Consider the following 24,390-nt stretch of genomic DNA (forward strand, 5'->3'; position numbering starts at 1 on the left):
AATGAAAACACTCCAAATATAATGGATCCTATTATAATTTGCAGTAAAGAAAGGAAAATAGCATTTCCACTTTTGTCCTCTTACTCTGAGTTGTTGATTTGATTAGCAAAAATGAACCACTGCTTCAAACAGAATATTATATATTTTAAAATAAACAATAAGAAAAAACAAAAATCACCCCTATTTGTACAATGGTTAGGTACCTTGTTTGTTAATGACTGTGCAGGAATAATCGGTGTTGAAGAAGTCATCACAGATGAACTAAATTCTACTGGAGGCCGTGAAGAACTGGTGATGGGTAGAGTGATTCTCTGTAATACTGGTACTTCCATTTCCTAGAACACAGTATGTTTTATAATGATATACTTCATCTTTTCTGTCATTCTTATATCTCTACATTTTTTCAGGTAGAATTTATGTAGTTAGAGGAAAATTTAGAACATGGAGAATGCAACAGCATACAGTGTTAATTATAATAAAAGCTCCTGATTCAAACCTGAAACTAATAAATTAAAATTAAAAAAAAATAACCTACACAAGAGCTGAATACCAGCTGTGCCACCAGCCAGCCATGTGACTGGGAACCTAACTGCTCTAAGTATCAATCTCTTAATCGGTGAAAATGAAGGAAAAAAATAATAAACTCCAGTGGTGGTATTAACATGAAATGAAAAGTTGTATGTGGTTACGACACATAAATCAAGAATTTAAGAAATGTCTTTTCTCATAAGTTTGGTGAACTGCCTTGGTTTTTAATCCAATATAGCAAAAGCCATCCCAAGTCTCACATGAACAGATTAAGAACAAATAAAAAGAGTTCCGCCTCTGTTCATGGAGGAATAGATCATATATGTCAATTCCCTGACATAACAATTACAAACGCTAGACGAAATATTAAAGCAACCATGTGAAAATATTAAAGACCAAACAAAAACAAGCAGAAACTGGAGGGGAGAAGACACTTCAAGAAAAGATAAGCACTGAGTGAGTTTCCTGTTCTCTTTATGAGTTAGGGTACTGGATACTTGAAATTCAGAGAGAAAACAGCAAATGTTTTGGGTGAAGAATCTCAGGTCAGAGAATGTGACCACGGCAGCTAGACAGGAGATTGAAGAGCAACAGGAGGGGAGCCCCAAGTCTGCATGTAAGTGTCCAAACACCTGGCAGACCTGTGAACTACATGAGAGGAAGATGGACGGACATCAAACAGCCAACTCAGATTAAAGAGTTTCCCGGCTGCTGCCCACCACAGAGGAGACAGGGTTTGAGCTCAGGGTAACTTCACTACCACTAAAACCATCTGAATCACTCCAAATGGACACAGTTTATTATGCATAAACCACACCTCAGTAAAGTCAACCTCTCCCCAAAAAAGTAAAAATAAAGACACTTTCAGATAAAAGAAACCTAAGAGAATCTGTTGCCATAAAACCTGCTGTATGAGGTCTGCAGGGTGAAGGGAAATGATACCAAACGGAAATTCAGATTTCTGGAAAAAATTGATAACATGTGACAAATCATTAGGGGGAAAAATGAAAACAACAACACTATTTTTCACTAAATTTCTTTAAAATATGAAGGTCTGAAAATTAAGTTTGCAAAGTAGTTGCAATGATGTTGCTAACCTTTTTTGATACCAGAGGGATTATTCATTATTTGGAAGTGTTGAAAAGACTGCATGAAAAAGTTAGATGAAAATGATCTGACTTGTCACCAACAATTGATGGCTCTTGCATCACGACAATGCACCAGCTCACACGGCAGTCTGTGAGGCAGTGGTTAGCAGGTAAACACATAACTGTATTGGAACACCCTGCCTACTCACCTGATCTCACCGGTCGCAATGACTTCTTTCTTTACTCAAAGATAAAGGAAATATGGGAAGGAAGACATTTTGATGACATTCAGGATATCAAGGATAACAGAACGACAGCTCTGATGGCCATTCCCGAAAACGAGTTCCAAAATTGCTTTGAAGGGTAGACTAGGTGCTGGCATGAGTGGATATCTTCCCAAAGGGAATACTTCGAAGGTGACAGTAGTGATATTCAGTAATGAGTTGTGTGGCACTTTTTCTAGGATGAGTTTGTGAACTTAATTGTCAAAAATGTATATATAACTGGATGAAGCAAAAATTGTAGGCTGTGGGCTTATAGCCTATGTATCTAAATGTAATAAAAATGACAAGTACAGCATAAGATCCCATGAAAAGGGGTGGTAAATCAAACTATAAAGGTGCAAGATTCTTACATTCTGAAAGGAGTAGCACAATATTAACACAAAGTAGAATGGAAAAAGTTAAGGACATATACCGTAATCAAGAGGAACCACTAAGTAGCATCAAGAGAGAGAAATAAAAAGTCAACAAGTAATGAAAACAATTACAAAATAGTTGGCCTTTATTCAACTAAGTTAATAATTACATTAAATATAAACATTCAAATTAAAAGGCAGAAATAGATAAAAAAACAATCAACAATATGCTGTCTACAAGAGATTATTTCAAAAATAAAGACTCAGTTTGAAAGTTTATGAATGGAAAAGATAGAACCTGTGTTTAGTAAACAAAAGAAGTCTGATTCTAGTAATAGAATGGCTGGCTAGATGACTAACAAATAAAGTAGGTTTCAAGACAAAAAATATCTCCAATGTTTTTCTGTTTTCTGGTTTTTTTTAAAGGACAGTTAGTAATATACATAGGGGCATATAACTGAGGAGCTATAATAAATGCAAGGTGCATGTTGCGATGAGGGCTTCAAAATACACAAAGCAAAGATTGACATAACTAAGGGTGAAAGACAAATTCACAAAACGTAAGTAGACAACTTTAACTCATATCTCGCAACAATTTTAATAGACAAATTATACACCACCTCTTAAAAAAACATTCAGCAAAAACAAAGATGATGTAAGAAATACTACCAGTCATCTTATCTGACTTCTCTAGAACATTATAGGCAACAAATGCATAACATACCTTTCTCAAAATTTATCTAGTAAACCATACACTGGGCTATAAAACAAGTCTCGATGCATTTCAAAACATGAAAATCATGATCAAAATCAGTTTTAATCCAAGGAATCACATAGGAAATCAATAAGGAAATTAGAAAAAAGCATGAAAGCACTACTGTAATGTTTTGACAGATAATAGGAGAATTTCCTTCCAGCCCAGAAACAGGCAAACGTTTCTTAGGACAAAAAGAACACTAAAAATAATGGGAAAAATACATAAATTCAAACTTCATAAAATTTAGATCTGATGATCAAAAAATATTGTTAAGAAAATAAATGGAGAATCAACAGTAGATTAGATGACGCAGGGATTGAATTCACAATTTAGAAAGTAAGGTAGCAGAAAACACCCAAGCAGAACAACAAAAAAATAAAAATAAAATAAAATAAAAATGAGGAGAGTTTAACGGGCCTCTGGGACAACATCAAGGGTACCAACATTTGCATTATGACTGTACCAGAAAAAGAACAGATAGAGCAAAGAATTGAAAACCTGTTTCGAGAAATAATGACAGGAAACTTCCCTAACATGATGAAGAAAGTAGACATATAAGCCCAAGAAGTGCAGAGTCCCAAACAAATGAACCCAAAGAGGCCCACAGCAAGATACACTCATAATTAAAATGCCAAAGATTAAAGACAAAGAGAGAATCCTAAAAGCAGCAAGAGAAAAACAATTAGTCATCTACAAAACTTTGCAGGCCAAAGGGATTGACAGAAAATACACAAAGTGATGAAAATCAAGGACCCACAACCTCAATTACTCTATGAAGCAAAGCTATGAGGTCTGACAACTGAGTTCGAGAACTCATCCTAGAAAAAGTGCTACATACTTCCTTGCTGAATATCACTATGGTCACTTTGAAGTACTCCTCTTGGGAAGCTATGCACAGATGCCAGCGCCTACTCCACCCTTCAAAGCAATTTTGGAACTCTTTTTTTTGGGAATGCCCATCAGAGCTGTTGTCATATTACCTTTGATGTCCTGAATGTCATCAAAATGTCTTCCTTTCAATATTTCCTTTATCTTTGGGTAAAGAAATAAGTCATTGGGGGCCAGATAAGGTGAGTAAGAAGGGGTTTTCAAAACAGTTTTTGTTTATTGGCTAAAAACGCCCTCACGGACAGTGCCATGTGAGCTGGTGCATTGTTGTGATGCAAGAGCTGCTTCAGGACCATTTCTGCACACACATTTCTCATGCCAAGATTTTCAATTAAGATTTTCCTAACTTTTTCTATCGATGTTACATGGTCTGTTATGCTTCTCACAGTTAGCCAAAGATTTTGAGGCACAATTCAATGAACTTCTGCAATGTTTTCCTCAGTTCTGCTCATTACTGCCTGCCCTGACCACTCTTCATTAGTGACACAATCTCTCTCCTCAGAAAAACAATTAATCCATTTGCTCACTGCCATTCTCTTCATGGCATTATCACTGCCATAAACTTGGACTAACATGTCCGTGATTTCACTTCCACTCTTGACAAGTTTAACAAGAAATTGAATGTCTGTTCGTTGCTCTCATACAAGGTCAGGCATTCTCACAACGGCATACAAAAACACAAAATAACAATAATGAACGCCACTGGGGCCAGCCCAGTGGCTCAGGTGGTTAGAGCTCTATACTCCTAACTCCGAAGGCTGCCGGTTCGATTCCCACAAGCGCCAGTGGGCTCTCAACCACAAGGTTGCCGGTTCAACAACTCGAGTCCCGCAAAGGATGGTGGGCAGCACCCCCTGCAACTAAGATTGAACACCGGCACCATGAGCTGAGCTGCCGCTGAGCTCCCTGATGGCTCAGTTGGTTGGAGCACGGGCTCTCAACCACAAGGTTGCCGGTTCGACTCCCACAAGGGATGGTGGGCTGTGCCCCTTGCAACTAGAAAACGGCAACTGGACCTGGAGCTGAGCTGCGCCCTCCACAACTAAGACTGAAATGACAACTTGAAGCTGAGCTGCGCCCTCCACAACTAAAATTGAAAGGACAACAACTTGAAGCTGAACGGCACCTTCCACAACTAAGATTGAAAGGACAACAACTTGACTTGGAAAAAGGCCTGAAAGTCCACACTGTTCCCCAATAAAGTCCTGTTCCCCTTCCCCAATAAAATATTTTACAAAAATAGATGATTGAAACATTATAAAAAAAAATAATGAACGTCACTCAGCAAGACACCACCACACATAGACACAAACACAGCTGTGACACACTGTCATACCAAGGTTATGAAACCTTACGGAGCTGTTTGTACAGTGCTGCCAATGTAAGCGCGAAATGGTTGTAAGTTCGCAAACTTAATTGTCAAAACGCATACATTCATGTGATTTAGCCTCAAAGGACAGATAAAGAGCTTCTTGGACAAGAAAAAACTAAAGGAGTTCATCACTCCAAACTGGTATTACAAGAAATGTGACAGGAACTTCTTTAAGAATAATAAGGAGAAAACAAAGAAAATGAAAAAATATGAATAATAAAATGGAAACAACCACACAAATATCAACAATTATTTTTAGTGTAAATAGATTAAATGCTCCAATCAAAAGATAGAGTGGCTGAATGCACAGAAAAATAAGACCCTTACATATGCTGCCTATAAGACTCACTTCAGATTGAAAGGCACTAATAGGTTGAAGTAAAGGAATGAAAAAAATATTTTGTGAAAGCTGAAACAGAAAAACCAAACAGACAGAAGATCAGGTAGCAATACTGACACCAGAGAAAACAGACTTGAAAACAAAGGCTATACCAAGAGACAAACAATGATCCCGTAATCCCACTTCAGAGTACTTATCTGAAGAAATCAAAAAACTGTTTTGAGGGGACATGTGTATCCATATGTTCATTGCAGCACTGCTTACAATGTCCAAGATGAGGAGGCAGCCTGGGTGTCTGTGGATGAATGCATGGACAAAGAGTAGGCGGTACATATGTACAATGGAAAATTGTTCGGCCATGGATGGGGATGGATTCTTGCCATCTGCAGCGACATGGATGGACTAGGAGAGTATCGTGCTGGGTGGAGCATGTCACAGAAAGACAGATGACATGTGATTTTGCTTATTTGTGGACTCTAAAAAAATAAAATAAACAAAACAGTAACAAACTCAAACATACAAAGTACATATTAATGGTTGCCAGATGGGAGAGGGTGGGAGTGAGAGAGAAAAGGGATGAATCAAGACGTACAAATTGGTTGTTACACAGTAGTCATGGCAATTTAAAGTATTGCATAAAGAACATAGTCAATAATATTGTAATAACTATGCAGGATGTCATATGGGTATTAGATTTATTGGGGTGATAGATGGGAGGGGGATTAAAAGGCAGGATGAAAAAGGTGAAGGCATTAAGAAGTACAAATGAGTCAATATAGTCTTGTTGATGTAAAGTACAGCGCAGAGAATACAGTCCAGAATGTGGTAATAACTATGCATACTGCCAGGTGGGCACTAGACTAGTTAGAGGGATCACTTCTTAATTTATATGAATGACTAACCACCATGTAGTACACATGGAATTAACATAAAATAATATAGAAAGTTGAAAAGAAGGAAGGGAAGAACAAAGGAAGGAAGGCAGGAAGGCAGGAAGGCAGGAAGGCAGGAAGGCAGGAAGGCAGGAAGGCAGGAAGGCAGGAAGGAAGGAAGGAAGGAAGGAAGGAAGGAAGGAAGGAAGGAAGGAAGGAACAGACAGAAAAAAATAAAAGGAAAGCCACACTGAGAGAAAAATATTTGTAAGGCATGTAGCAGACAAAGTATTTACATCTAGAATTTATAAAGCGCTCCTAGAACTCAATAATACTAAAACAACCCAATTTTTTAAAGGGCAAACGTTCTGAAGAGAGACCTCACAAAGGAAGACATACTTGTGACCAAGAAGCACATAAACAAGAACACATTACTAGTCATGGGGGACATGCACAGCAAAATTACAATGACACAGCAGCATACAAAAAGCAGAATGGCTACAATTTAAAAGAGTGCAACCAACTACTGATAAGGATGTAGAGTGATGGAAAGGTTTACATACTGTTCAGGGGACTTTAAACTATTGCTCGCACCTCCATTTGTAGGTATTTACCCAAGAGACATAAACATATGTCCACAAACAGATACAAGAATGCTCACAGCAGCTTTTCATAAGAGAAGGGCAGAACACAGTACACACTGAGTAGCTGCACTGATACGAATGTTTAGATCAAGCAAAACCAACAGATGGTGCAAAAAATGAGAACACTGAACTGATTGCCCTGGGGTAGGAGGCAATGATTATTGACTGGGAAGGAGCACGAGTGAATTTTCCACATGACTGAAAATGTTCCACGCCTCGGTAGTCTTTGGGTTACACAGGAGTAAACACCTGTCCAATTCATTCAATGGTACACCTAAAAGTTGTACATTTCACTACATGTAAATCTTGCTAAATTAAAAAACAACAAATGTTTAACTATAGTTTAGCAGTGTATGCCAAAGTATTTGGGGATGAAGTGTATTCATATCTTCAATTTCATTGGCAATGCACCCAAATCATAATTAGATGGATGTGTATTTCATGAAGCAAATAGAACAAAATATTAGAATCTTCATTCTGGGACTATGTATCCAATTGCACAATTCTTTCAACATTTTCTCTGTGTGAATCATATAATCAAATATGGGGGTGCAGAAAAACAAAAGACACATTTAGGTATTTCTGTAGAGATGTTTCTTCCCAACTCCAACCCCTAGCCTTATTTTCTTCCCCTTAGACCCTTATAACACCAGGACACATAAGTGGAACAACCTATTTCTCATGCCAACTCCTTAACCTTGGAAATACTGTTTCTTTATACTATGGACCTTGAACCAATTCTAAGTTGATTCCTAGTCACCAAAATTTTGACTTGGTTGATCAAATCTGGTCCCACAAATCTGGGGAAAAGAAAGTCATGAACTGTTATCAGATGCTTATAGACACCTCAAGCTGAACACAACCGCCATCAAATATGGGACTTACTATGTGTTAACTTTATAATACCTTTACTTGGGTTATCTCACATGAGGTAGACACTATTGCTGTGATGAGGAAACTGAGGCACGGAAATATATGGCCCAATACCATATAGCTATTAAATAGCAGACATCCTACAGGCACAAGGTAAATATACTCAGTATTTATATCTCCATTTTAAAGAGAAGGAAGTTGATGTGCAAAGAGGTTATGTTTGCCAATGTTACTCACACTACTACGCAGCAGGACTGTACCTGACAGGATAATATCAAGCAATTAGGTCTCCCAAACCCTGTCTTATTATACACTACTTACCTATTCAGTATCAATGGACTTTTACATTATAGAAATGAGATTGATATCACAATAGAGGCAAAATGACAATGTTTAATGACTAGTACTCAATTCCTACAGAGGGAGGGAGTAGGCCCAGATAAGAGAGGAAGAAACAAAGAGTCATAAAACTCCTAACAGTTAATATGCCAGGTAGTAAGAGCACGGAAAACAAACATTTAGATACCACCACCCTCCATCTCTCAATACAGCAATATCAGACTATACACAAATCTGCAAAATGGCTAAAACTGAGCTACTGGCATCAACATGAGATTCAGGTAAAATCTTAGCAATTATATCTTTAAAATTTGACAGTGAGGAAAATGCGCAAATTGACCAATCTGTCACCAGGCAAACAACAAACCAAGCTAATGTTTTCTCAAAGACATAGACTTTCCAAAGTTTAGACCACTCATTTTACTGAGAAAAATATAAACTTGTCTAAAGAACAAGCTCATGCTATATTAATCGATATTACTTTCCTCATGTAAACAAGGCAAGACAAATAATATATTTCTTAAATGTAATTACATCTGCATAAAGAGCTTTAATGACAAAAGAAAATCGGTCTGCTAAGAAAACTACAAAATTGTATATACTGTATAATCAATAACTTTCAAGACTTTTCTGTCAAGATGTCAGATACACTGATATCTTGGGGAAGTCCCTCCCTTCACAACACTCCAGCCCAGAAAGAAGTAGGAATTAAGGGAAAAATAGAGCCTCAGGATCAGTAACTGCACTGAGGACGCCAGCATAAAAACCAACAGAGAGATGTATGGTAGAAAGCCCAATCTGCCAAACTAGTCATGATTCTGGTGAATCAGAGAGCCCCACAGAAAAAGTGCTAAACAGAGAAAAAGGAGATAAAGAAAAAATGGGGGGTGGGGAGGCTTCCCACTCTCAATAAGGCAGCAAAGCAAAACACCAAAAGACATGAACAAAATTAGTGCTAATACATACAACACTTTCAATCAAAACATTTTATAGTCAAAAAAAACTGTTATCAGATCTCCTATTGAAAAGCCTAAAAATATACTCGTAAAAAACTCATGAATCAAGGAGGAAGTCACAAATGAAATTTTAATTAGAAATAAATGACAAAAAGAAGCATTAGGAATCAAAACTTAAATGATCCAGCTAGGCTGGGATTCATTTATAAAAAGACTGCAAGGACCTGAGTTCAACTCAAAGTAGGGAGAAAACAAATACAGCAACCTATAGAAAGAAAGGTTAAATTAAACAATCTTCAGTTAGTCTGAATCTTTCCAAAGTTTCGTATTTAGAACATATAAAGGAGTCTCTTTAATACAAGAAATGAATAATGAAAAAGTGGATAAAGAAAGAGAAAAAAACAAATAGCAAAGAAACTCACAAAAAAAATGTCACCTCTTCCTAGTAAACAACAAAATGCAAAGTAAAACACCAAAGGCATACCACCTCACAGACATCACAATGGAAAAACTTTAAAATAAACAAAATCAAGTACTGGTAAGGACACAGAAACAGTACACTACCCACCGTCATGTGGAAGTGGTAAGCTGTAAAATACCTTGAAGAGCAATGAGGCAACACATCACGCATCTGAAGGTGTGTATGATCCCCTATAATCCAATCCCATTCCTAAATAAAGAGCCTACAGAACAGACTGCACCTGTGCCCAGGGAGACGTGCATGGACATTCCCCTCACCACGTACTAGGAATGGACCCCAATGTACCCTGCAGGATGGATTGTGGTTAATCTTCCTACTGGATAAATAGGTAACAGTGAAATTCAATAACCCAGAGTTCTCTTTCACGACACTGATAAGTTTAATAAGTAATATGAAGAAAAAGGCAAGTGAGATGAATACATACAATATTAATCCACTTATAGACACTTCAGATATTTGCTAAACTAAATCATATAATATTTTGAGGGTCAAATAATTTCATGTGCCATACTCTCTTGGAAGAATTACAGCTTTTTGATGATACTCATAAAATTACAGGTGCTAGGTTAGGTTTTCTGTGTTGTCACAGTGAATGTGATTTTAAATTTAAAAGCCTGGTAGTTTAAAACACACACATGCACACACACACACACACACACACACACACACACATACCCACACACACACTACTTGAAGGGACTGTTTCAGTGGCTGGTTAGCCTTGTGCTGGGTCACCCCAAAGCCTACCCCTCCACACCTCTCCTCCCCATCACAGCGCACCAAGGCCTATAATAAACATAAGAGTATTAACTATATAACCTACCTCCTCCTCGGGGGGTTTAGTTGCCACCAAGTCCGATCTCTTCCGTGTCATGTTGTTACCTTCATTACCTACTTCAGGAGATAAACCATTGGCCGCAGACAGACTGAAATTTGGGGAAGATAAACCACTAGGCAAAAAAAATAAAAAAATAAAAAAAGAGAAAGAAAGAAATTAAGGAAATTAAAGAAACAGATATATTATGCTTCTCCATAATTTGTGAAAGCATTACCTAAAAATAAGAGAACTACTAACAGCTGAATAAGATATTAAAAGCTGGTAGATTTCTTTGTTTAAAGAGTTCTATTTTCCAACCTTACATAATCTTCAAAAAGGTTTACGTAAATCAAATATACACCTTACAAATTAAATACAACGTTTAGCTACAAAGATGACATTACCTTTGTTGTTCTGTATTTTGTCCTGGAGTCATACCTTTTTCATCTACAGTCTAGAAAAAATGAACACACCTTATTTAAATGCTTTCTTATTTGTTCTCATTTTTTTTTTGCATGGCCCCATTTAATATTATTTTTGTTTCAGTATTTTTTATATATAAAATTATAGTTGGCATTCATTATTGTTTAGCTTCTGGTGTACAGAGCCATGATCAGGCATCCACAGTATCCCTGAGGTGGTCTCCCAAATAGGACACATGTCCATCGGATACCCAACAAAATCTTTACAACATTAATGATTACGTTCCCCAAATTAATTTTCAGAAACCCTGAGGCCATTTGTGGTTACCGACTGTTTCCTAATCCCTTCACCTTTCCCCTTATCCCCCACCGCCCATCTAACAACTCTGTTTTTTCCTTTTTGTCCCCAAAACTGTTTCTGATTGGTTCATTCACTTATTCTTTTCTTTAGATTCCGCATATAAGTGAGATCATATGGTACTTGTCTTTCTCTTTCTGACTTATTTCACTTAACATAATGTTCTCTAGATCCACCCATGTTGTTGCAAACGATAAGATTTCTTTCTTCTTTATGGCTGCGTAATACTCCATTGTATAAATGTACCACAGCTTCTTAATCCAGTTATCTACCAATGGGCATTTCGGTTGATTCATCCCTGGTATGCAAGGGTAGTTCAACATCCGCAAATCAATTAATGTGATACACCACATTAACAAAATAAAAAATAAAAATCACATGATCATATCAATAGATGCAGAAAAAGCACGTGATAAAATACAGCAACCTTTTATGATAAAAACCCTTAAGAAAGGGGGAATAGAGGGATCATATCTCAACATAATAAAGGCCATATATGACAAACCCACAGCTAACATCACACTCAATGGGGAAAAGCTAAAACCATTCCCCCTAAGATCAGGAACAAGACAAGGTAGCCCACTTTCTCCACTTCTATTCAACATAGTGCTGGAAGTTCTAGCCACAGCAATCAGACAAGAAAACGAAATAAAAGGCATCCAAATTGGTAAGGAGGATGTTCTCATTTTTATAACACCATCTTTTTATCGGTGAGTTTTCATATTTCGCATCAGGAATTTCATGGTGCTCAGTTAATGAATCCTAAAATTGGCAACTTATACCCTGCCTTCTGAATGGTACACAAGAGTAAGAGCATAATTACATACACATAAAATGTCATTGAGTACAACTGTGCCTTAAACAAAATGGTAATATACAAACTTAATCTACTACCAACCTTAAAAAGACTTTTACTTATCTCTTCTAATGGCCTATTAAACACACAAGCAAATTCGTAAAGATATTCCTTTAGAAATTATTCTCTGAAACTGAGGAGTTCTTCCATTGTAAGGAATCAGGCTTTCTTACAGAAATAAGTGAGTGATAAAAGGGCTAAGGCTAGGAATTTAGAAGATGAGTCTGGATTACTTTATAATATCAAAAAGAAACTAAATGGTCAAGAAATAATACGGGATTATCCAAAGGACACAAGAGCCAGGCCGAAGACCAATATGGGACAATATGAGCATTGAAACAAATTATGCTAATAAAGGATTTAGCCTATTAAATGTAAAAATTCATGTGACATGAAAAATAAACACAAAAATGGAAAAAAATTCACCCTACAATAAGAATCCAATTAATATAGAAGGAACAAAGAATTAGAAAATCATCTTTTGGCAATTAACAAATAATAGAATTCAGGCAAAAATCATCAACGATGCTAACACAACTGGGTGTAAAGGACATTTATGTGCTCAAAGTAATCTCCCCACAAGAAAGTTACTAATAATAAAAGGTAAAATACAGTCACTTTACAGTGGACAAATCCCACTGACACCACGTTCAGTAATGATCACACAGCCAGGAATGGGATGAACTGACAGCAGGTGCCTCCCACATGATACACTGAGAAGAGCTCAGCATCCATTCTGGGGTATTAGTACCAAAAGTACACAACTGGAATCTAATAAGGAGGAACATCACACATCCCTAAATCGCAGGGCATGCTACACCATAACTTATACTCTTCAGAATTATCTATGTGAAATATCAAAATAAAAAAAACAAACCCCCACAAAAACTCTAAGGAACTGTTGTAGACTAAAACATGATTTTGGATTCTTTGTCTTTTGGATAACTGGCAATATTTAAAGAAAACCTGTACATTAGATAATAGTATTGTACCAACATTAACTTTACGGGTTTGATAATTATTAGGCATTTATGTAAGGATTTCCTTGTTGGTAGAAAACATGCAGATGAAGATAAAGCAAATGTAGTAAAATGTGGAGTTCTTCAAATTTGTCTTGCAACTCTGCAGGTCCAAAATTAAGTTCAAAATACTATTTAAATATTGATCAAGCAAATCATGATAGTTGAATCCAGATAAAAGTGTAATGTGTCAACATTGTATTATTCTTTCAACTTTACTTTGAAACATTTCAAGAAATGTGGTTGTTATGAAGATCAAATCCGATTAATTATATATAAGTAAAAGCACAAATGGTAAGATGCTATATAAATAAAAAAATTCACTTTAATTAAATGGCACAAGAAAACAGACAAACCCAGATTGTGGGACATTGTATAAGAGAACTGACCTGGTCTCTTCAAAAAGCAATGTATTCAGGAATTCCACTCTTAGATATAAACCCCAAGAGAAATGAAAATGTATGTTCACCAAAACAACAAGAATAACAACAAAATCAGCTTGTACAGAAAAGTTCATAGCAGGACTATTCAATAGTACAAAAGTGAAAATAACACCAATGTCTATCTTCTCATGAATGGATAAGCAAAATCTGGCACATTCAAACAAATATTGTTCAGTCATAAAAAGGAATGAAGTTCACATACTCGCTATGACATGGATGAACCCTGAAACCATTATGCAATGTGAAATAAGCCTGTCACAAAGAACCCCATATTTTAAGAAGCCATTTACATGAAATGTCCAGAATAAGCATATCTACAGAGACAGGTCAAAGGCTGCCTAGGGCTGGAGAGATATGAGTGAGGGATCACTGCTAACAGGTTTTTGTGGGTCAGGAAAATGGATATGGAAATGTTCTAAAACTGACTGTGGTGACGGCTGAACAACTCTGTGAATACACTAAAACCACAGAATGGGTAAATAGGCAAATGTTTTGGCATCTGAATTATATCCCAATAAAGAGGTGAGTTAAAAAGAAAACCAATGTGGTGAGAGGGAAAATTTCAGGTCTAGAAAGACAAAAGCGAAAGCAATGTGTAAAATTTGTATTCTGGTTAAAAAATACAGCTATAAACACCATCTGAATATGGACGAGGTATTATAGAATATTACGAAGGAACTGGCATTAGTTTCTTATGTGTGATAATACAGAAGAAATGACATAAAAAATGAATGCCAAAGCACTCAGAGTTGAAAGATGTGATATCTGAAACCTCTTTGCGGTAGTCCAACAACGCAAAGTACATACCTAAATAAACCTAGAAAAATTATTTAGTCTAAACCATGAGTACATACTAGTGCTTACTAGTAAACGATAATTTGGGATTGGATTGAGGTGCGAGCCATTACAAACCCATACTAATTAGTAATCATCACTAATTCACAAACTGTACGCATTATCTGTTTGGTAGACTGTGATGGTACCGTGCTTGTATTTTACATTATTTATTCTTGTTCATTTTCATCTATACTCGAAGACAAGTGAAAATAAACACATAGTCACACTGTGGTTTTTATCTGTTCTTTGATTAGTGTTCTTAATTCACCCGATGTAGTCAGTTTTGGTTGAAAATAAACAATTGGATTTTCTGCTATGAAGACTGGCTTTGGGGTCATGAGTCTCTGAACAGGAGGATACTGAGAGCTCACCTTTAGGTAAAATGAAATCAAACATGAAATTTAATTTTCATATATAACAGCGGTGCAAATTTAAGAATTATTTGGCAATACCTAAGATGAACTACAGACTGTGAGTACTTCCTATAGAAATACCCAGGGAATGCAAACAAATACAAATAAGAAAACTGAGAGTAATAAAACCAAAGGGTGTGTGTATGTGTGTTTAGATGTGCATGTGTGTGTGTGTGTGTGTGTGTGTGTGTAGTTCAAAAATGGTTTTCACAGACTATTTTATTCTAGACTTAATTACCTTGACACACTTGCACACATGCAACGTAGGAACTCTATTCAAAACCATTCCATATATCTAAGCTTTTACAGGATGAATTTCAAATATAAAAACTAACTATATAAACTGCAACTGATTTTGCAACATTTTCCTTCAAAGTACAATCTAAATTTTCTCAGCTGCAAATAAGATACCTTTACAATAACTAGGACAATATTTTAATAGCTTAAAATGTGAGCAAATTACTCTCCAATTTAATGTTTTTTTGCTGTGACTTAAAAACCAAACCAAAAGTCTTACAAGTGGAATCTCTTTAGTAAAGTAGTGTTTAGAATTCCAAAGCTTAGTATGAACCGTCTTTATTATCAGGTTCACAAGTGTTTCGTCAACGGTCAGTGGCTACATGGAATCAGAGTAGAATCCTGTGGGTTTAAGATGAGTCTGAAGCCAAGAGCTTCTCCTCTGTCCACAGACTTTAATACTAGGAACACAGGCCGTTCACTCAGCAGCAGCTGTGAACAGCACTGGTTTCAGGGCAAAGATTCAGAGGCTTTTCCCTCAGTCTCACCACAAGTGTGATCCTACAACTCGGTGATAACGGTCTGTTTTGAAGACTCTTCTGATTATATCATGAACCGTGAACTTTAATATTGTGTTTTGGCCCTTATACTTCCTAACACCCATTAATAAAATGTTTTTAGTACTGCACACAAACAGTAAGAAAAATTTTTTTCATGAGAACATCTATTCTGGCACAATTTTTACAATTTACTACTTTTTAAGAAATCTGATATAAAATAGGAGTCTGAGAAAAGCAGCTAATAGGCTATACTAATCCCCTTACAGAAGCTAATAATGAATTTATTCTCTCTTGCCAGAATGCAAGTGTGTAGGTCATTCCAAAAATTGAGAAGCAACACTATCCCAAGAAAAAGTAAATGTTAACTTTTCCCTATGCATTAAAAATTTGGTAAAAATAATTGTAAGTTTTCATATCTTGAATAAGGTCTCTAAAATAATTCAGAGATTTATGATAATTTTAATCAATTACTTCTTGGGGGAACTTGGTGTTGTAATAAATGCTTCCACAAGTAAGGATCTGGTTATCTCCTTCCCGAGAGGGACACTTAACCAGTCACAATAATAACTAAAAAAATTTAATCTTTTTAACCCTGGCTAGTGAGCACTTAATTTTTCCCACAATAACTACTAAAGCTAATTTTAACAGAATAGAATACCCTAAAAAGGGTTAGCAAAATATAAGCGATATTCTATTTTTATTAGCTCTACTTTTTTGGAACAGTATTTTGGATGACTGATGTTGCCCGTTTGTAATTATATTACACACACAGATTAATATATGTTTGTTAATGAGGAAAGTTTACAAAGATAACTACATTCAGTGAGCATGTCAGTTCACTGAACGTCTGGTGACTAAACACTTCAAGCTCTGTTAAAGCCTGTCTTTAGTTATCCAAAGGTAACAGTTACTCGTAAAAACTTGAGATGCCGAAGATGAGAATGCCAAAGATCCACAAAATACTGCATGAGCTTCTACTACAGATACAGCATTATGCTCAGTAAGATGCTTACAAGAGGAACAAAGTCAAAGAAAAAAATCTTAGTTTTCATACATGTTCTATAATGACTATCAACTAAATTCAGTTTATGTATTTGATGACTTAAACATAAATAATAAATAAGTCTTCACACTTTACAGAAATAAATGCTAAAGAAGTCTTACCTTTTGCATTTGGGCCTGAAAATATGTGTTGATATCCATTCCATTCCTATCAAGAGGCTGAAAAAAGTATATATATTAGAAGAGACAGCAAAGTTTGAAAAATATGACTTTTATCACCAATATATAAAAATATATCATTAAGTGAGAGATAAAAAGTTTGAAAATCCACTTAGAGAACTCAGTGGACAAAAAACAACAAATGGAATTCTTTTTGCATCCAGTTAATGTTGGGGCAGTAATAAAATTAATGTTTTCCACTAAACTCAAATTGTAAAACACTGTTGCATTTAATTGTGATTTTAAATATTTTACCAGGAGGGGGCTTACCATCTCTAAAGACCGCAATATTCGCTGAGCTGTTAAACTCATCACACCACAGGATTGTGTATTGAGTTGCTTAGTTTTCATCAGTCTTCTGACTGGTACCTAGAAAGAGAACCTTGTATTATCTATTGGAACTGTGAACTCTACAGCACATATTTCAGACAATGAAAATATTTACAACACAGAATGGAGGTCGAAAAGGAAATAGGAATATTGTATTAACAACTTATCTCTGGGTGGTGTCATTAATTATATATTCAACCTTTCTCCTTTCTTTATTAAAAATGCAATTCTCTGCCAGCGAAATTACTTTTACGATCAGAAAAACATGGTAAGACAGCTTGCACCAGTCTAAAGATCTGTCAGCTATGTAAAATGGGAAATATGAGACAACTGGTGGAACATTCTAGCAATACCTTGATCTGCTTATCAAAGTAATATTTAAATCAAAGAACACTTAATTAAGTGAACTGTGTTAAAACATTAGTTATTCTGAGTATTAAAAAGTATTATATACAGTAAATTGCAAGATAAATAAAGAGACTGTAGACTCTACTGCAATGGAAATTAAAAATTGTAAATTATTTGTATCTCAACTTTTAATAGAAGCAAAATTTTAAAGGAACAGGCTCTTTTTCAATAAATGGATTTTTAACTTTCTTAAAATGGAAGTTAAAGAAATAACCTTATAAAGAAGAGACAAGTACCCTTTCACACACAATGTTTATAAATTCCAATAGAAACACTTCCTTTTCTCAAGGTTGCATTACATTTCAAGTGACTACCATAAATGAGAGTATTTGATAATGTTCAATATAAAATAGATATAGTATTATAACAAATTATAACCCAGTTTCTATAAATAGCAGATAATATATGAAAAATTGAATCACAATAACTAGTTTAAATAAAGTTTGTCTATCTGGTACCAAACATTCATGATATTTTCAGAGGAGCTGCAATATTCTACATTAATTTTATTTAAAATTTGGTGCCCAAGAAGGATTGTCATTCAGGACAGAGGCAAACATGAGGTGAGATTAAAAAACTTTTGGAAAAAAATGACAGTCTGTGTTGTCACTGGATTCTATTGGCCACTGGCCTCTCAGGGCCTCACTTCAGTAATCCATAAAATAAAAATTAATTAGAGAATCTTTAACATACCTCCCAACTCTAAGGCTCTAGCAAATGAAGAAAGAACAAATAGATTCATCACAAATGTCAACGATAAACTTCTGGAAGCCAGTGTTGAGAATGATTCTTGTGCTATCTCAGGATTAAGCATTCAAAAGTATAGGACTCTTGGGGAGGGGTTATCACTTTAGAAGGGGTGTAAATGCCTAAACATTATTCTGTTTTGTAAACCTGAAACTTATATGAAGAAATAAAAGTTAAAAAAAAAAACATGTACTCTAGCTGCCATCTTGCATCCCCACGTGTGTGTGCGTTTATTTTCAGCTGGTCTGCCCAAGACCCCCTGAGTGCAAACCCTAGTCCCCTGCGCGGCCCCGTGTCCTCTCCAACAAGATGAAAGAAACTATCATGAACCAGGAGAAACTGGCAAAACTGCAGGCACAAGTGCACATTAGTGGGAAAGGAACTGCTCTCAGAAAGAAGAAGGTGGTTCACAGAACCACAGAACAGCAGATGATAAAAAACTTCAGTTCTCCTTAAAGAAGTTAGGAGTAAACAATATCTCTGGTATTGAAGAGGTGAATATGTTCACAAACCAAGGAACAGTGATCCACTTTAACAACCCTAAAATTTAAGCCTCTTTGGCAGCGAATACTTTCACCATCACAGGCCACGCTGAGACCAAGCAGCTGACAGAAATGCTACCCAGCATCATAAACCAGTTCGGTGCAGACAGTCTGACTAATTTAAGGAGACTGGCTGAAGTTCTGCCCAAACATTCTGTGGATGGAAAAGCACCACTTGATACCAGAGAGGATGATGATGATGAAGTTCCAGATCTTGTGTAGAATGATGATGAGGCTTCCAAGAATGAAGCAAACTGAATTGAGTCAACTTCTGAAGAAGATAAAACTTGAAGTTACTGGGAGCTGCTATTTTATATTATGACTGCTTTTTAAATTTTGTTCATGGATCTGATAAAATCTCAATCTCTAATATTTTTAAGCCCAAGCCCCTTGGACACTGCAGCTCTTTTCAGTTTTTGCTTATACACAAATCATTCTTTGCAGCTAATTAAGGTGAAGAAGCTTGGGAATAAAGTTTGAAGGAAAGGTTAATAAAGTTAAAAAAAAAAAAAACAAGTATAGGATTCGAAATAGATCCACGATGGCAAAGTTGATAAACACTGTGCCTGCTTCCTTCTGGGAACACAATAAAGTATAGAAAATCAACCTGGAAAACCATCTGAAGTCTGGCTGAAGCATTACAACTAAAACTATAAAGAAGCCACGTGGAGACTGGTAAAGGTGGAGGAGAATCTAAACAGACTGTTCCCAAACCTCCATTAGGTGGTTGAGAATCAGGAGGGATATCTCAGCCACAGAGATTCCCGAAAGGTGTGCAGGATATCCAGTCCAGTCAGCTTCTCAAGCCTGGAGCCCAGGTGCCGGGAAGAGTAGACCCTATATGATCAGGCTGTGGAAAAACAATGATGATTCTGACATTCCGCATGGGACTGGAAGCTGCTAGAAACCCAGACGTCACCTAAAACACTATGCACACAGAGTCTGTCACTCCCAGGTTCTCACCTTGGGCTCCAGTGGAGGTACAGCGACTCAAGGGGCATTAGAGGCATATGGGGGGCAGTCAGAGGGTTGTGGCTTTGGAGCAAGGGCTAGAGGACATTCTTCATTTTCCCTGTACAAGCACCAGGCAGGCGACATCTGGGCTTTCTTCAACTCTACCCCCAGACAGCTAAATGTGAATCTGAATTGGTGTGGGGACCTCTGCTGGAAACCTGCCCATTCAACTCCTCCAACACCAGAGTCATTTTTTCAGTGAACAGCCAGACCTGCCCACACTGCATTCTTTCTTAGAAAACTATCAGAGTCCGTGGGACCCAAGTGGGTGTCCATTGGGCTTGGTGTACTCTGAATATTTTGCTGAGTAGCTCCAGGCTCAGTCCTGGCACCAAACCAGAATCTACATTCACCTGGTAACCACAAGTCCTCCCACCCTAGTGACTCCCTGAGACCCTGCCTCACCCAACTTGCTTACTGCCCAAGGCTTTATCATTGTCTGAAACAAGAGAGCTGGCAGATGGCAGCAGGCCTCAGGATGTCCTGGCTCTCTGAGGAACTACCTCCAGACCTGGATATGGTGGTAGATGTCCCCAGTCCACAGTGTGGCGTCTACCATGCACCCAAATTCCAGAGCAGGGAGTGATCCAACACAGATGTCTTTGCGGCTCCTACATGATAGTCCCCAGCTGGTCACAGGCAGGGGCTCTGCCCTGAGGCTGCACTGCAGCCCCTCCTAAGAGGCTGCAGAACCAAGATACTTGGAGGTTGGTTCAGACCACAGCAGAGCACAACCCAATTAGACCTACAAGAGGCACAAACAAATGGCGGTCACAATAGGCACGAGAGCTCACTGGGGAAAATCCCAATCAGTGAGTTAAGCCCCTCCACACAGCGCCTGTAAGCTGTGCATGTGCCCAAACCCCACAGCCAATCAGCCTGAGGATCAAATCCATCCACTGGCATGCCAATAGCAATCAAGGTGCCACTATAACAGGAGGGTATAACCAACCCACACAAGGGACACTCCTGAAGCAGGTGGAGCAGATGGCCAAGGAGACTGTGCCAGGGCCCTGTAGGGGACCTCTTATATAAGGCCACTCGACCAAAACTGGGAGACGTAGCAGATCTACCTAATACATAGAAACAAACACAAAGAGGCAGCCAAAATGAAAAAAACAAAGAAATGTATCCAAAATAAAAGAACAGTAGAAAACTCCAGAAAAAGAACTAAATGAAATGGATGTAAGCACCTACCAGACAGAGTTCAAAACAATGGTTAATAAGGATGTTTAAGGAAATTATGGAGAACTTCAACAGAGCGATAGCAAGCATAAAAAAGGACACAAAACCATATTGAAGAACCAGTGAGAAATAAAAAATGCAATAAATAAAATGAAAAATGCACTGGAAGGAATCACTAGCAGGCTAGATGAAGCAGAGGATCAAATAAGCAATTTGGAAGACAAGGTAGCAGAAAACACCGTAGGGGAACAGCAAAAAATAAAACAGATCCAAAAACATGAGGATGGTTTAAGAGACCACTGGGACAACATCAAGCATAACAACATTCACATCATAAGGGTATCAGAAGAAGAGAGAAAGCAAGGGATTGAGAACTTATTTGAAGAAATAATGACAAAAAACTTTCTTAATCTGGTGAAGGAAATACACTACAAGGCCAGGAAATGCAGAGAGTTCCAAACAAGGTGAACCCAAACAGGCCCACACCAAGACACATGAAAATTAAAATGGTAAGTGGTAAAGACAGAGACTCCTAAAAAGCAGCAAGAGAAAGGCAACTACTATCTTATAAGGGAGCTCCCGGGGTGGCCAGTTGGCTCAGTTGGTTGGAGCGTGATGCTGGTAACACCAGGGCTGCCGGATGGACACCCCCCTGGGCCAGAGTGAGCTGTGCCCTCCACAACTAACTTGAAACAAGTACTTGACATCTAGCTGATGGGTCCTGGAAAAACACACTTAAAATAAATAAAAAGAAAAACCAACAAAAAAGGGGAGCTCACATTAGATCATCAGCTGATTTCTGTGCAGGCCAGAAGGGATTAGCACAAAATAGTCAACGTGATAAAACAAGTACCTACAACCACGGGTACTCTACTCAGCAAGACTGTCATTTAAAATTGAAAGATAGACAAAGAGCTTCACAGACAAGAAAAAGCTAAAGGAGTTCATCACCGTCAAACTAGCATTACAAAGGAATTTATAGGAATTTCTTTAGGATAGAAAACAATAAAAATTATGAATAATAAAATGACAATAGCAACATACGTATCAAAAATTACTTTCAATGTAAACTAATTAAACGCTCCAATCAAAAGACATGGGAAGGTTGAGCAGATAAGAAAACAAAACCCTTACATATGCTGCCTACAAGAGACTCACTTCAGATAGAAAGACACACACAGATGGAAAGTAAAGAGATGGAAAAAGTTATTTCATGAAAGTGGACACCAATAACCCCAAAAAAGCTGGGCAGCAATAGTTACACAAGGTAAAATAGACCTTAAAACAAATACATTAACAGGAGACAAACAAGGATCCAGTAATCCCACTTCTGGGTGTTTATCTGAAGAAATCCAAAATGCACTGTAAGGGGACATGTGAGCCCATATGTTTACTGCAGAATTGTTTACAATGGCCACGATGTGGAGGCAGCCTAGGTGCTCCTCAATGGATGAATGGATGAAGAGGAGGTGGTACATGTATACAATGAACTATTGTTCAGCTAGGGAAGCAAGGGCTCCTGCCATCTTCAGCAGAATGGATGGACCTGGAAGGTACTGTGCTGAGTGGAATATGTCAGACAGAGAAGGGCAGATGCAATATGATTTTGCTTATATGTGGAATACAAAAAACAAAATAAACAAAACAGAAACAAACTCATAGATGCAGAAAACATTTTGATGGTTGCCAGATGGAAGGGAGTTTGGGGATGAGTGAGAAAAGGCAAGGGATTAAGAAGTAACAAACTGGTTGTTATAAAGCAGTTATGGAGATGTAGGGTATAGCATAAGGAATATTGCCAATAATATTTTAATAATTATGAATGGTGTCAGATGGATACCAGATTTGCCGGTGTGATAGATGGGAGAGGTGTGGGGAGCAGGGAGAAAAAGGAGAATGGATTAAGAAGTACAAAATGGCAGTTACAAAATAGTCATGGAGATGTGGGGTAAAGCATAGAGACTAAGAGGAGAGTCAATGACGCAGTGATGACTATGTACACAGTGCCAGGTGGGTACTAGACTAGTTAGGGGAGCACTTCTTAGGATTTCTAATCACTATGCTGTACACCTAAAATTAATGTAAAATAATACTGAATATCAACTGTAATGAAAAATGATAAACAGGGAAAAGTTGAAGGGGAATAAGAGGTCCAAATTTCCAGGTATAAAACAAATAAGTCATGAGGATGTAATGTAAGCATAGGGAATATAGTGAACAATAATGTGATAGCATTATACGGTGTTAGCTGGTAGCTGGACTTAGGGTGATCACTTCTTTAGACATGTAAATCTGGAATAAATACAATATTGTATGTTATGTATAATTTTTTAAATTAACGTTTATTGGGATGACAATTGTTAGTAAAGTTACATAGATTTCAGGTATACAATCCCATAATACATCATCTATATCTCACATTGTGTGTTCACAACCCAGAGTCAGTTCTCCTTCCATCACCTTATATTAGACCCTGTTTACCCTCTTCTAGAATCCCCCTCCCCACTTACCGTCTGGTACCCACTAAACTATTGTCTGTGTCTATGAGTTTTTGGTTGCCCAAAACTCTGTGTCTATGAGTTTTGGTACCCACCAACCTATTGTCTGTGTCTATGAGTTTTTGGTTGCCCAAAACTCTGTGTCTATGAGTTTTGGTACCCACTAAACTATTGTCTGTGTCTATGAGTTTTTCTTTCTTCATTTGTTTGTCTTGTTCCTTTGTTGTTTTCAGTTTTATATACCACATACCAGTGAAATCATAGGGTTCTCTATTTTTTCTGTCTGACTTATTTCGCTTAGCATTATAATCCCAACATCCATCCATGTTGTTGCAAATGGTACTATTTCATCTTTTCTTATGTCCGAATAGTATTCCATTGTGTATATATACCACAACTTCTTTACCCATTCATCTATTGAAGGACACTTTTTGATCGTTTCCATGTCTTGGTCACCGTAAATAAAGGTGCAATGAACACTGGAGGAAATATGTCTTTATGGATAAATCTTTTCAGATTTTTTGGGGAGATACCCAGGAGGAGTATTGCTGGGTCATATGGTAATTCTGTTCTTAATTTTTTGAGGAACCTCCACACTGCCTTCCATAGAAGTTGTACCAATCTGCATTGCTACCAACAGTGTATGAGGGTTCCTTTTTATCAACAGCCTCTCCAACACTTTTTAATAATAATATTATTAAAAATTAA

The 24,390-nt window shown here is 37.2% G+C and overlaps 2 protein-coding genes and 1 pseudogene across 3 annotated transcripts in view; 1 reads left to right on the forward strand and 2 right to left on the reverse strand.

Annotated features, from left to right (window-relative positions):
• The window catches only part of LOC308501485 (nuclear pore complex protein Nup153-like), a gene marked incomplete at both ends in the record, with an annotated part of 205,121 nt that overhangs the window by 138,859 nt on the left and 41,872 nt on the right, over positions 1–24,390 (reverse strand). The gene's annotated exons all lie outside the window — the stretch shown is intronic.
• Positions 1–24,390, reverse strand: part of LOC308500905 (nuclear pore complex protein Nup153-like) — a gene marked incomplete at its 3' end in the record, with an annotated part of 61,615 nt that overhangs the window by 34,127 nt on the left and 3,098 nt on the right. Inside the window, exons 4-8 of the mRNA XM_081056418.1 lie at positions 17,229–17,327; positions 16,902–16,958; positions 10,997–11,046; positions 10,599–10,725; positions 204–335 (exon numbers count right to left, since the gene is read on the reverse strand). Coding sequence (XP_080912544.1) covers positions 204–335; positions 10,599–10,725; positions 10,997–11,046; positions 16,902–16,958; positions 17,229–17,327 — 465 coding nt within the window. The remainder of the gene's footprint in view (positions 1–203; positions 336–10,598; positions 10,726–10,996; positions 11,047–16,901; positions 16,959–17,228; positions 17,328–24,390) is intronic.
• LOC308500427 (transcription factor BTF3-like) lies at positions 18,753–19,243 on the forward strand (annotated as a pseudogene). Its single transcript has one exon. The product of its transcript is annotated as a transcription factor BTF3-like (transcript).

This window comes from Rhinolophus hipposideros (genome assembly GCF_964194185.1).
Source record: "Rhinolophus hipposideros genome assembly, chromosome: 8".
NCBI lineage: Eukaryota > Metazoa > Chordata > Mammalia > Chiroptera > Rhinolophidae > Rhinolophus > Rhinolophus hipposideros.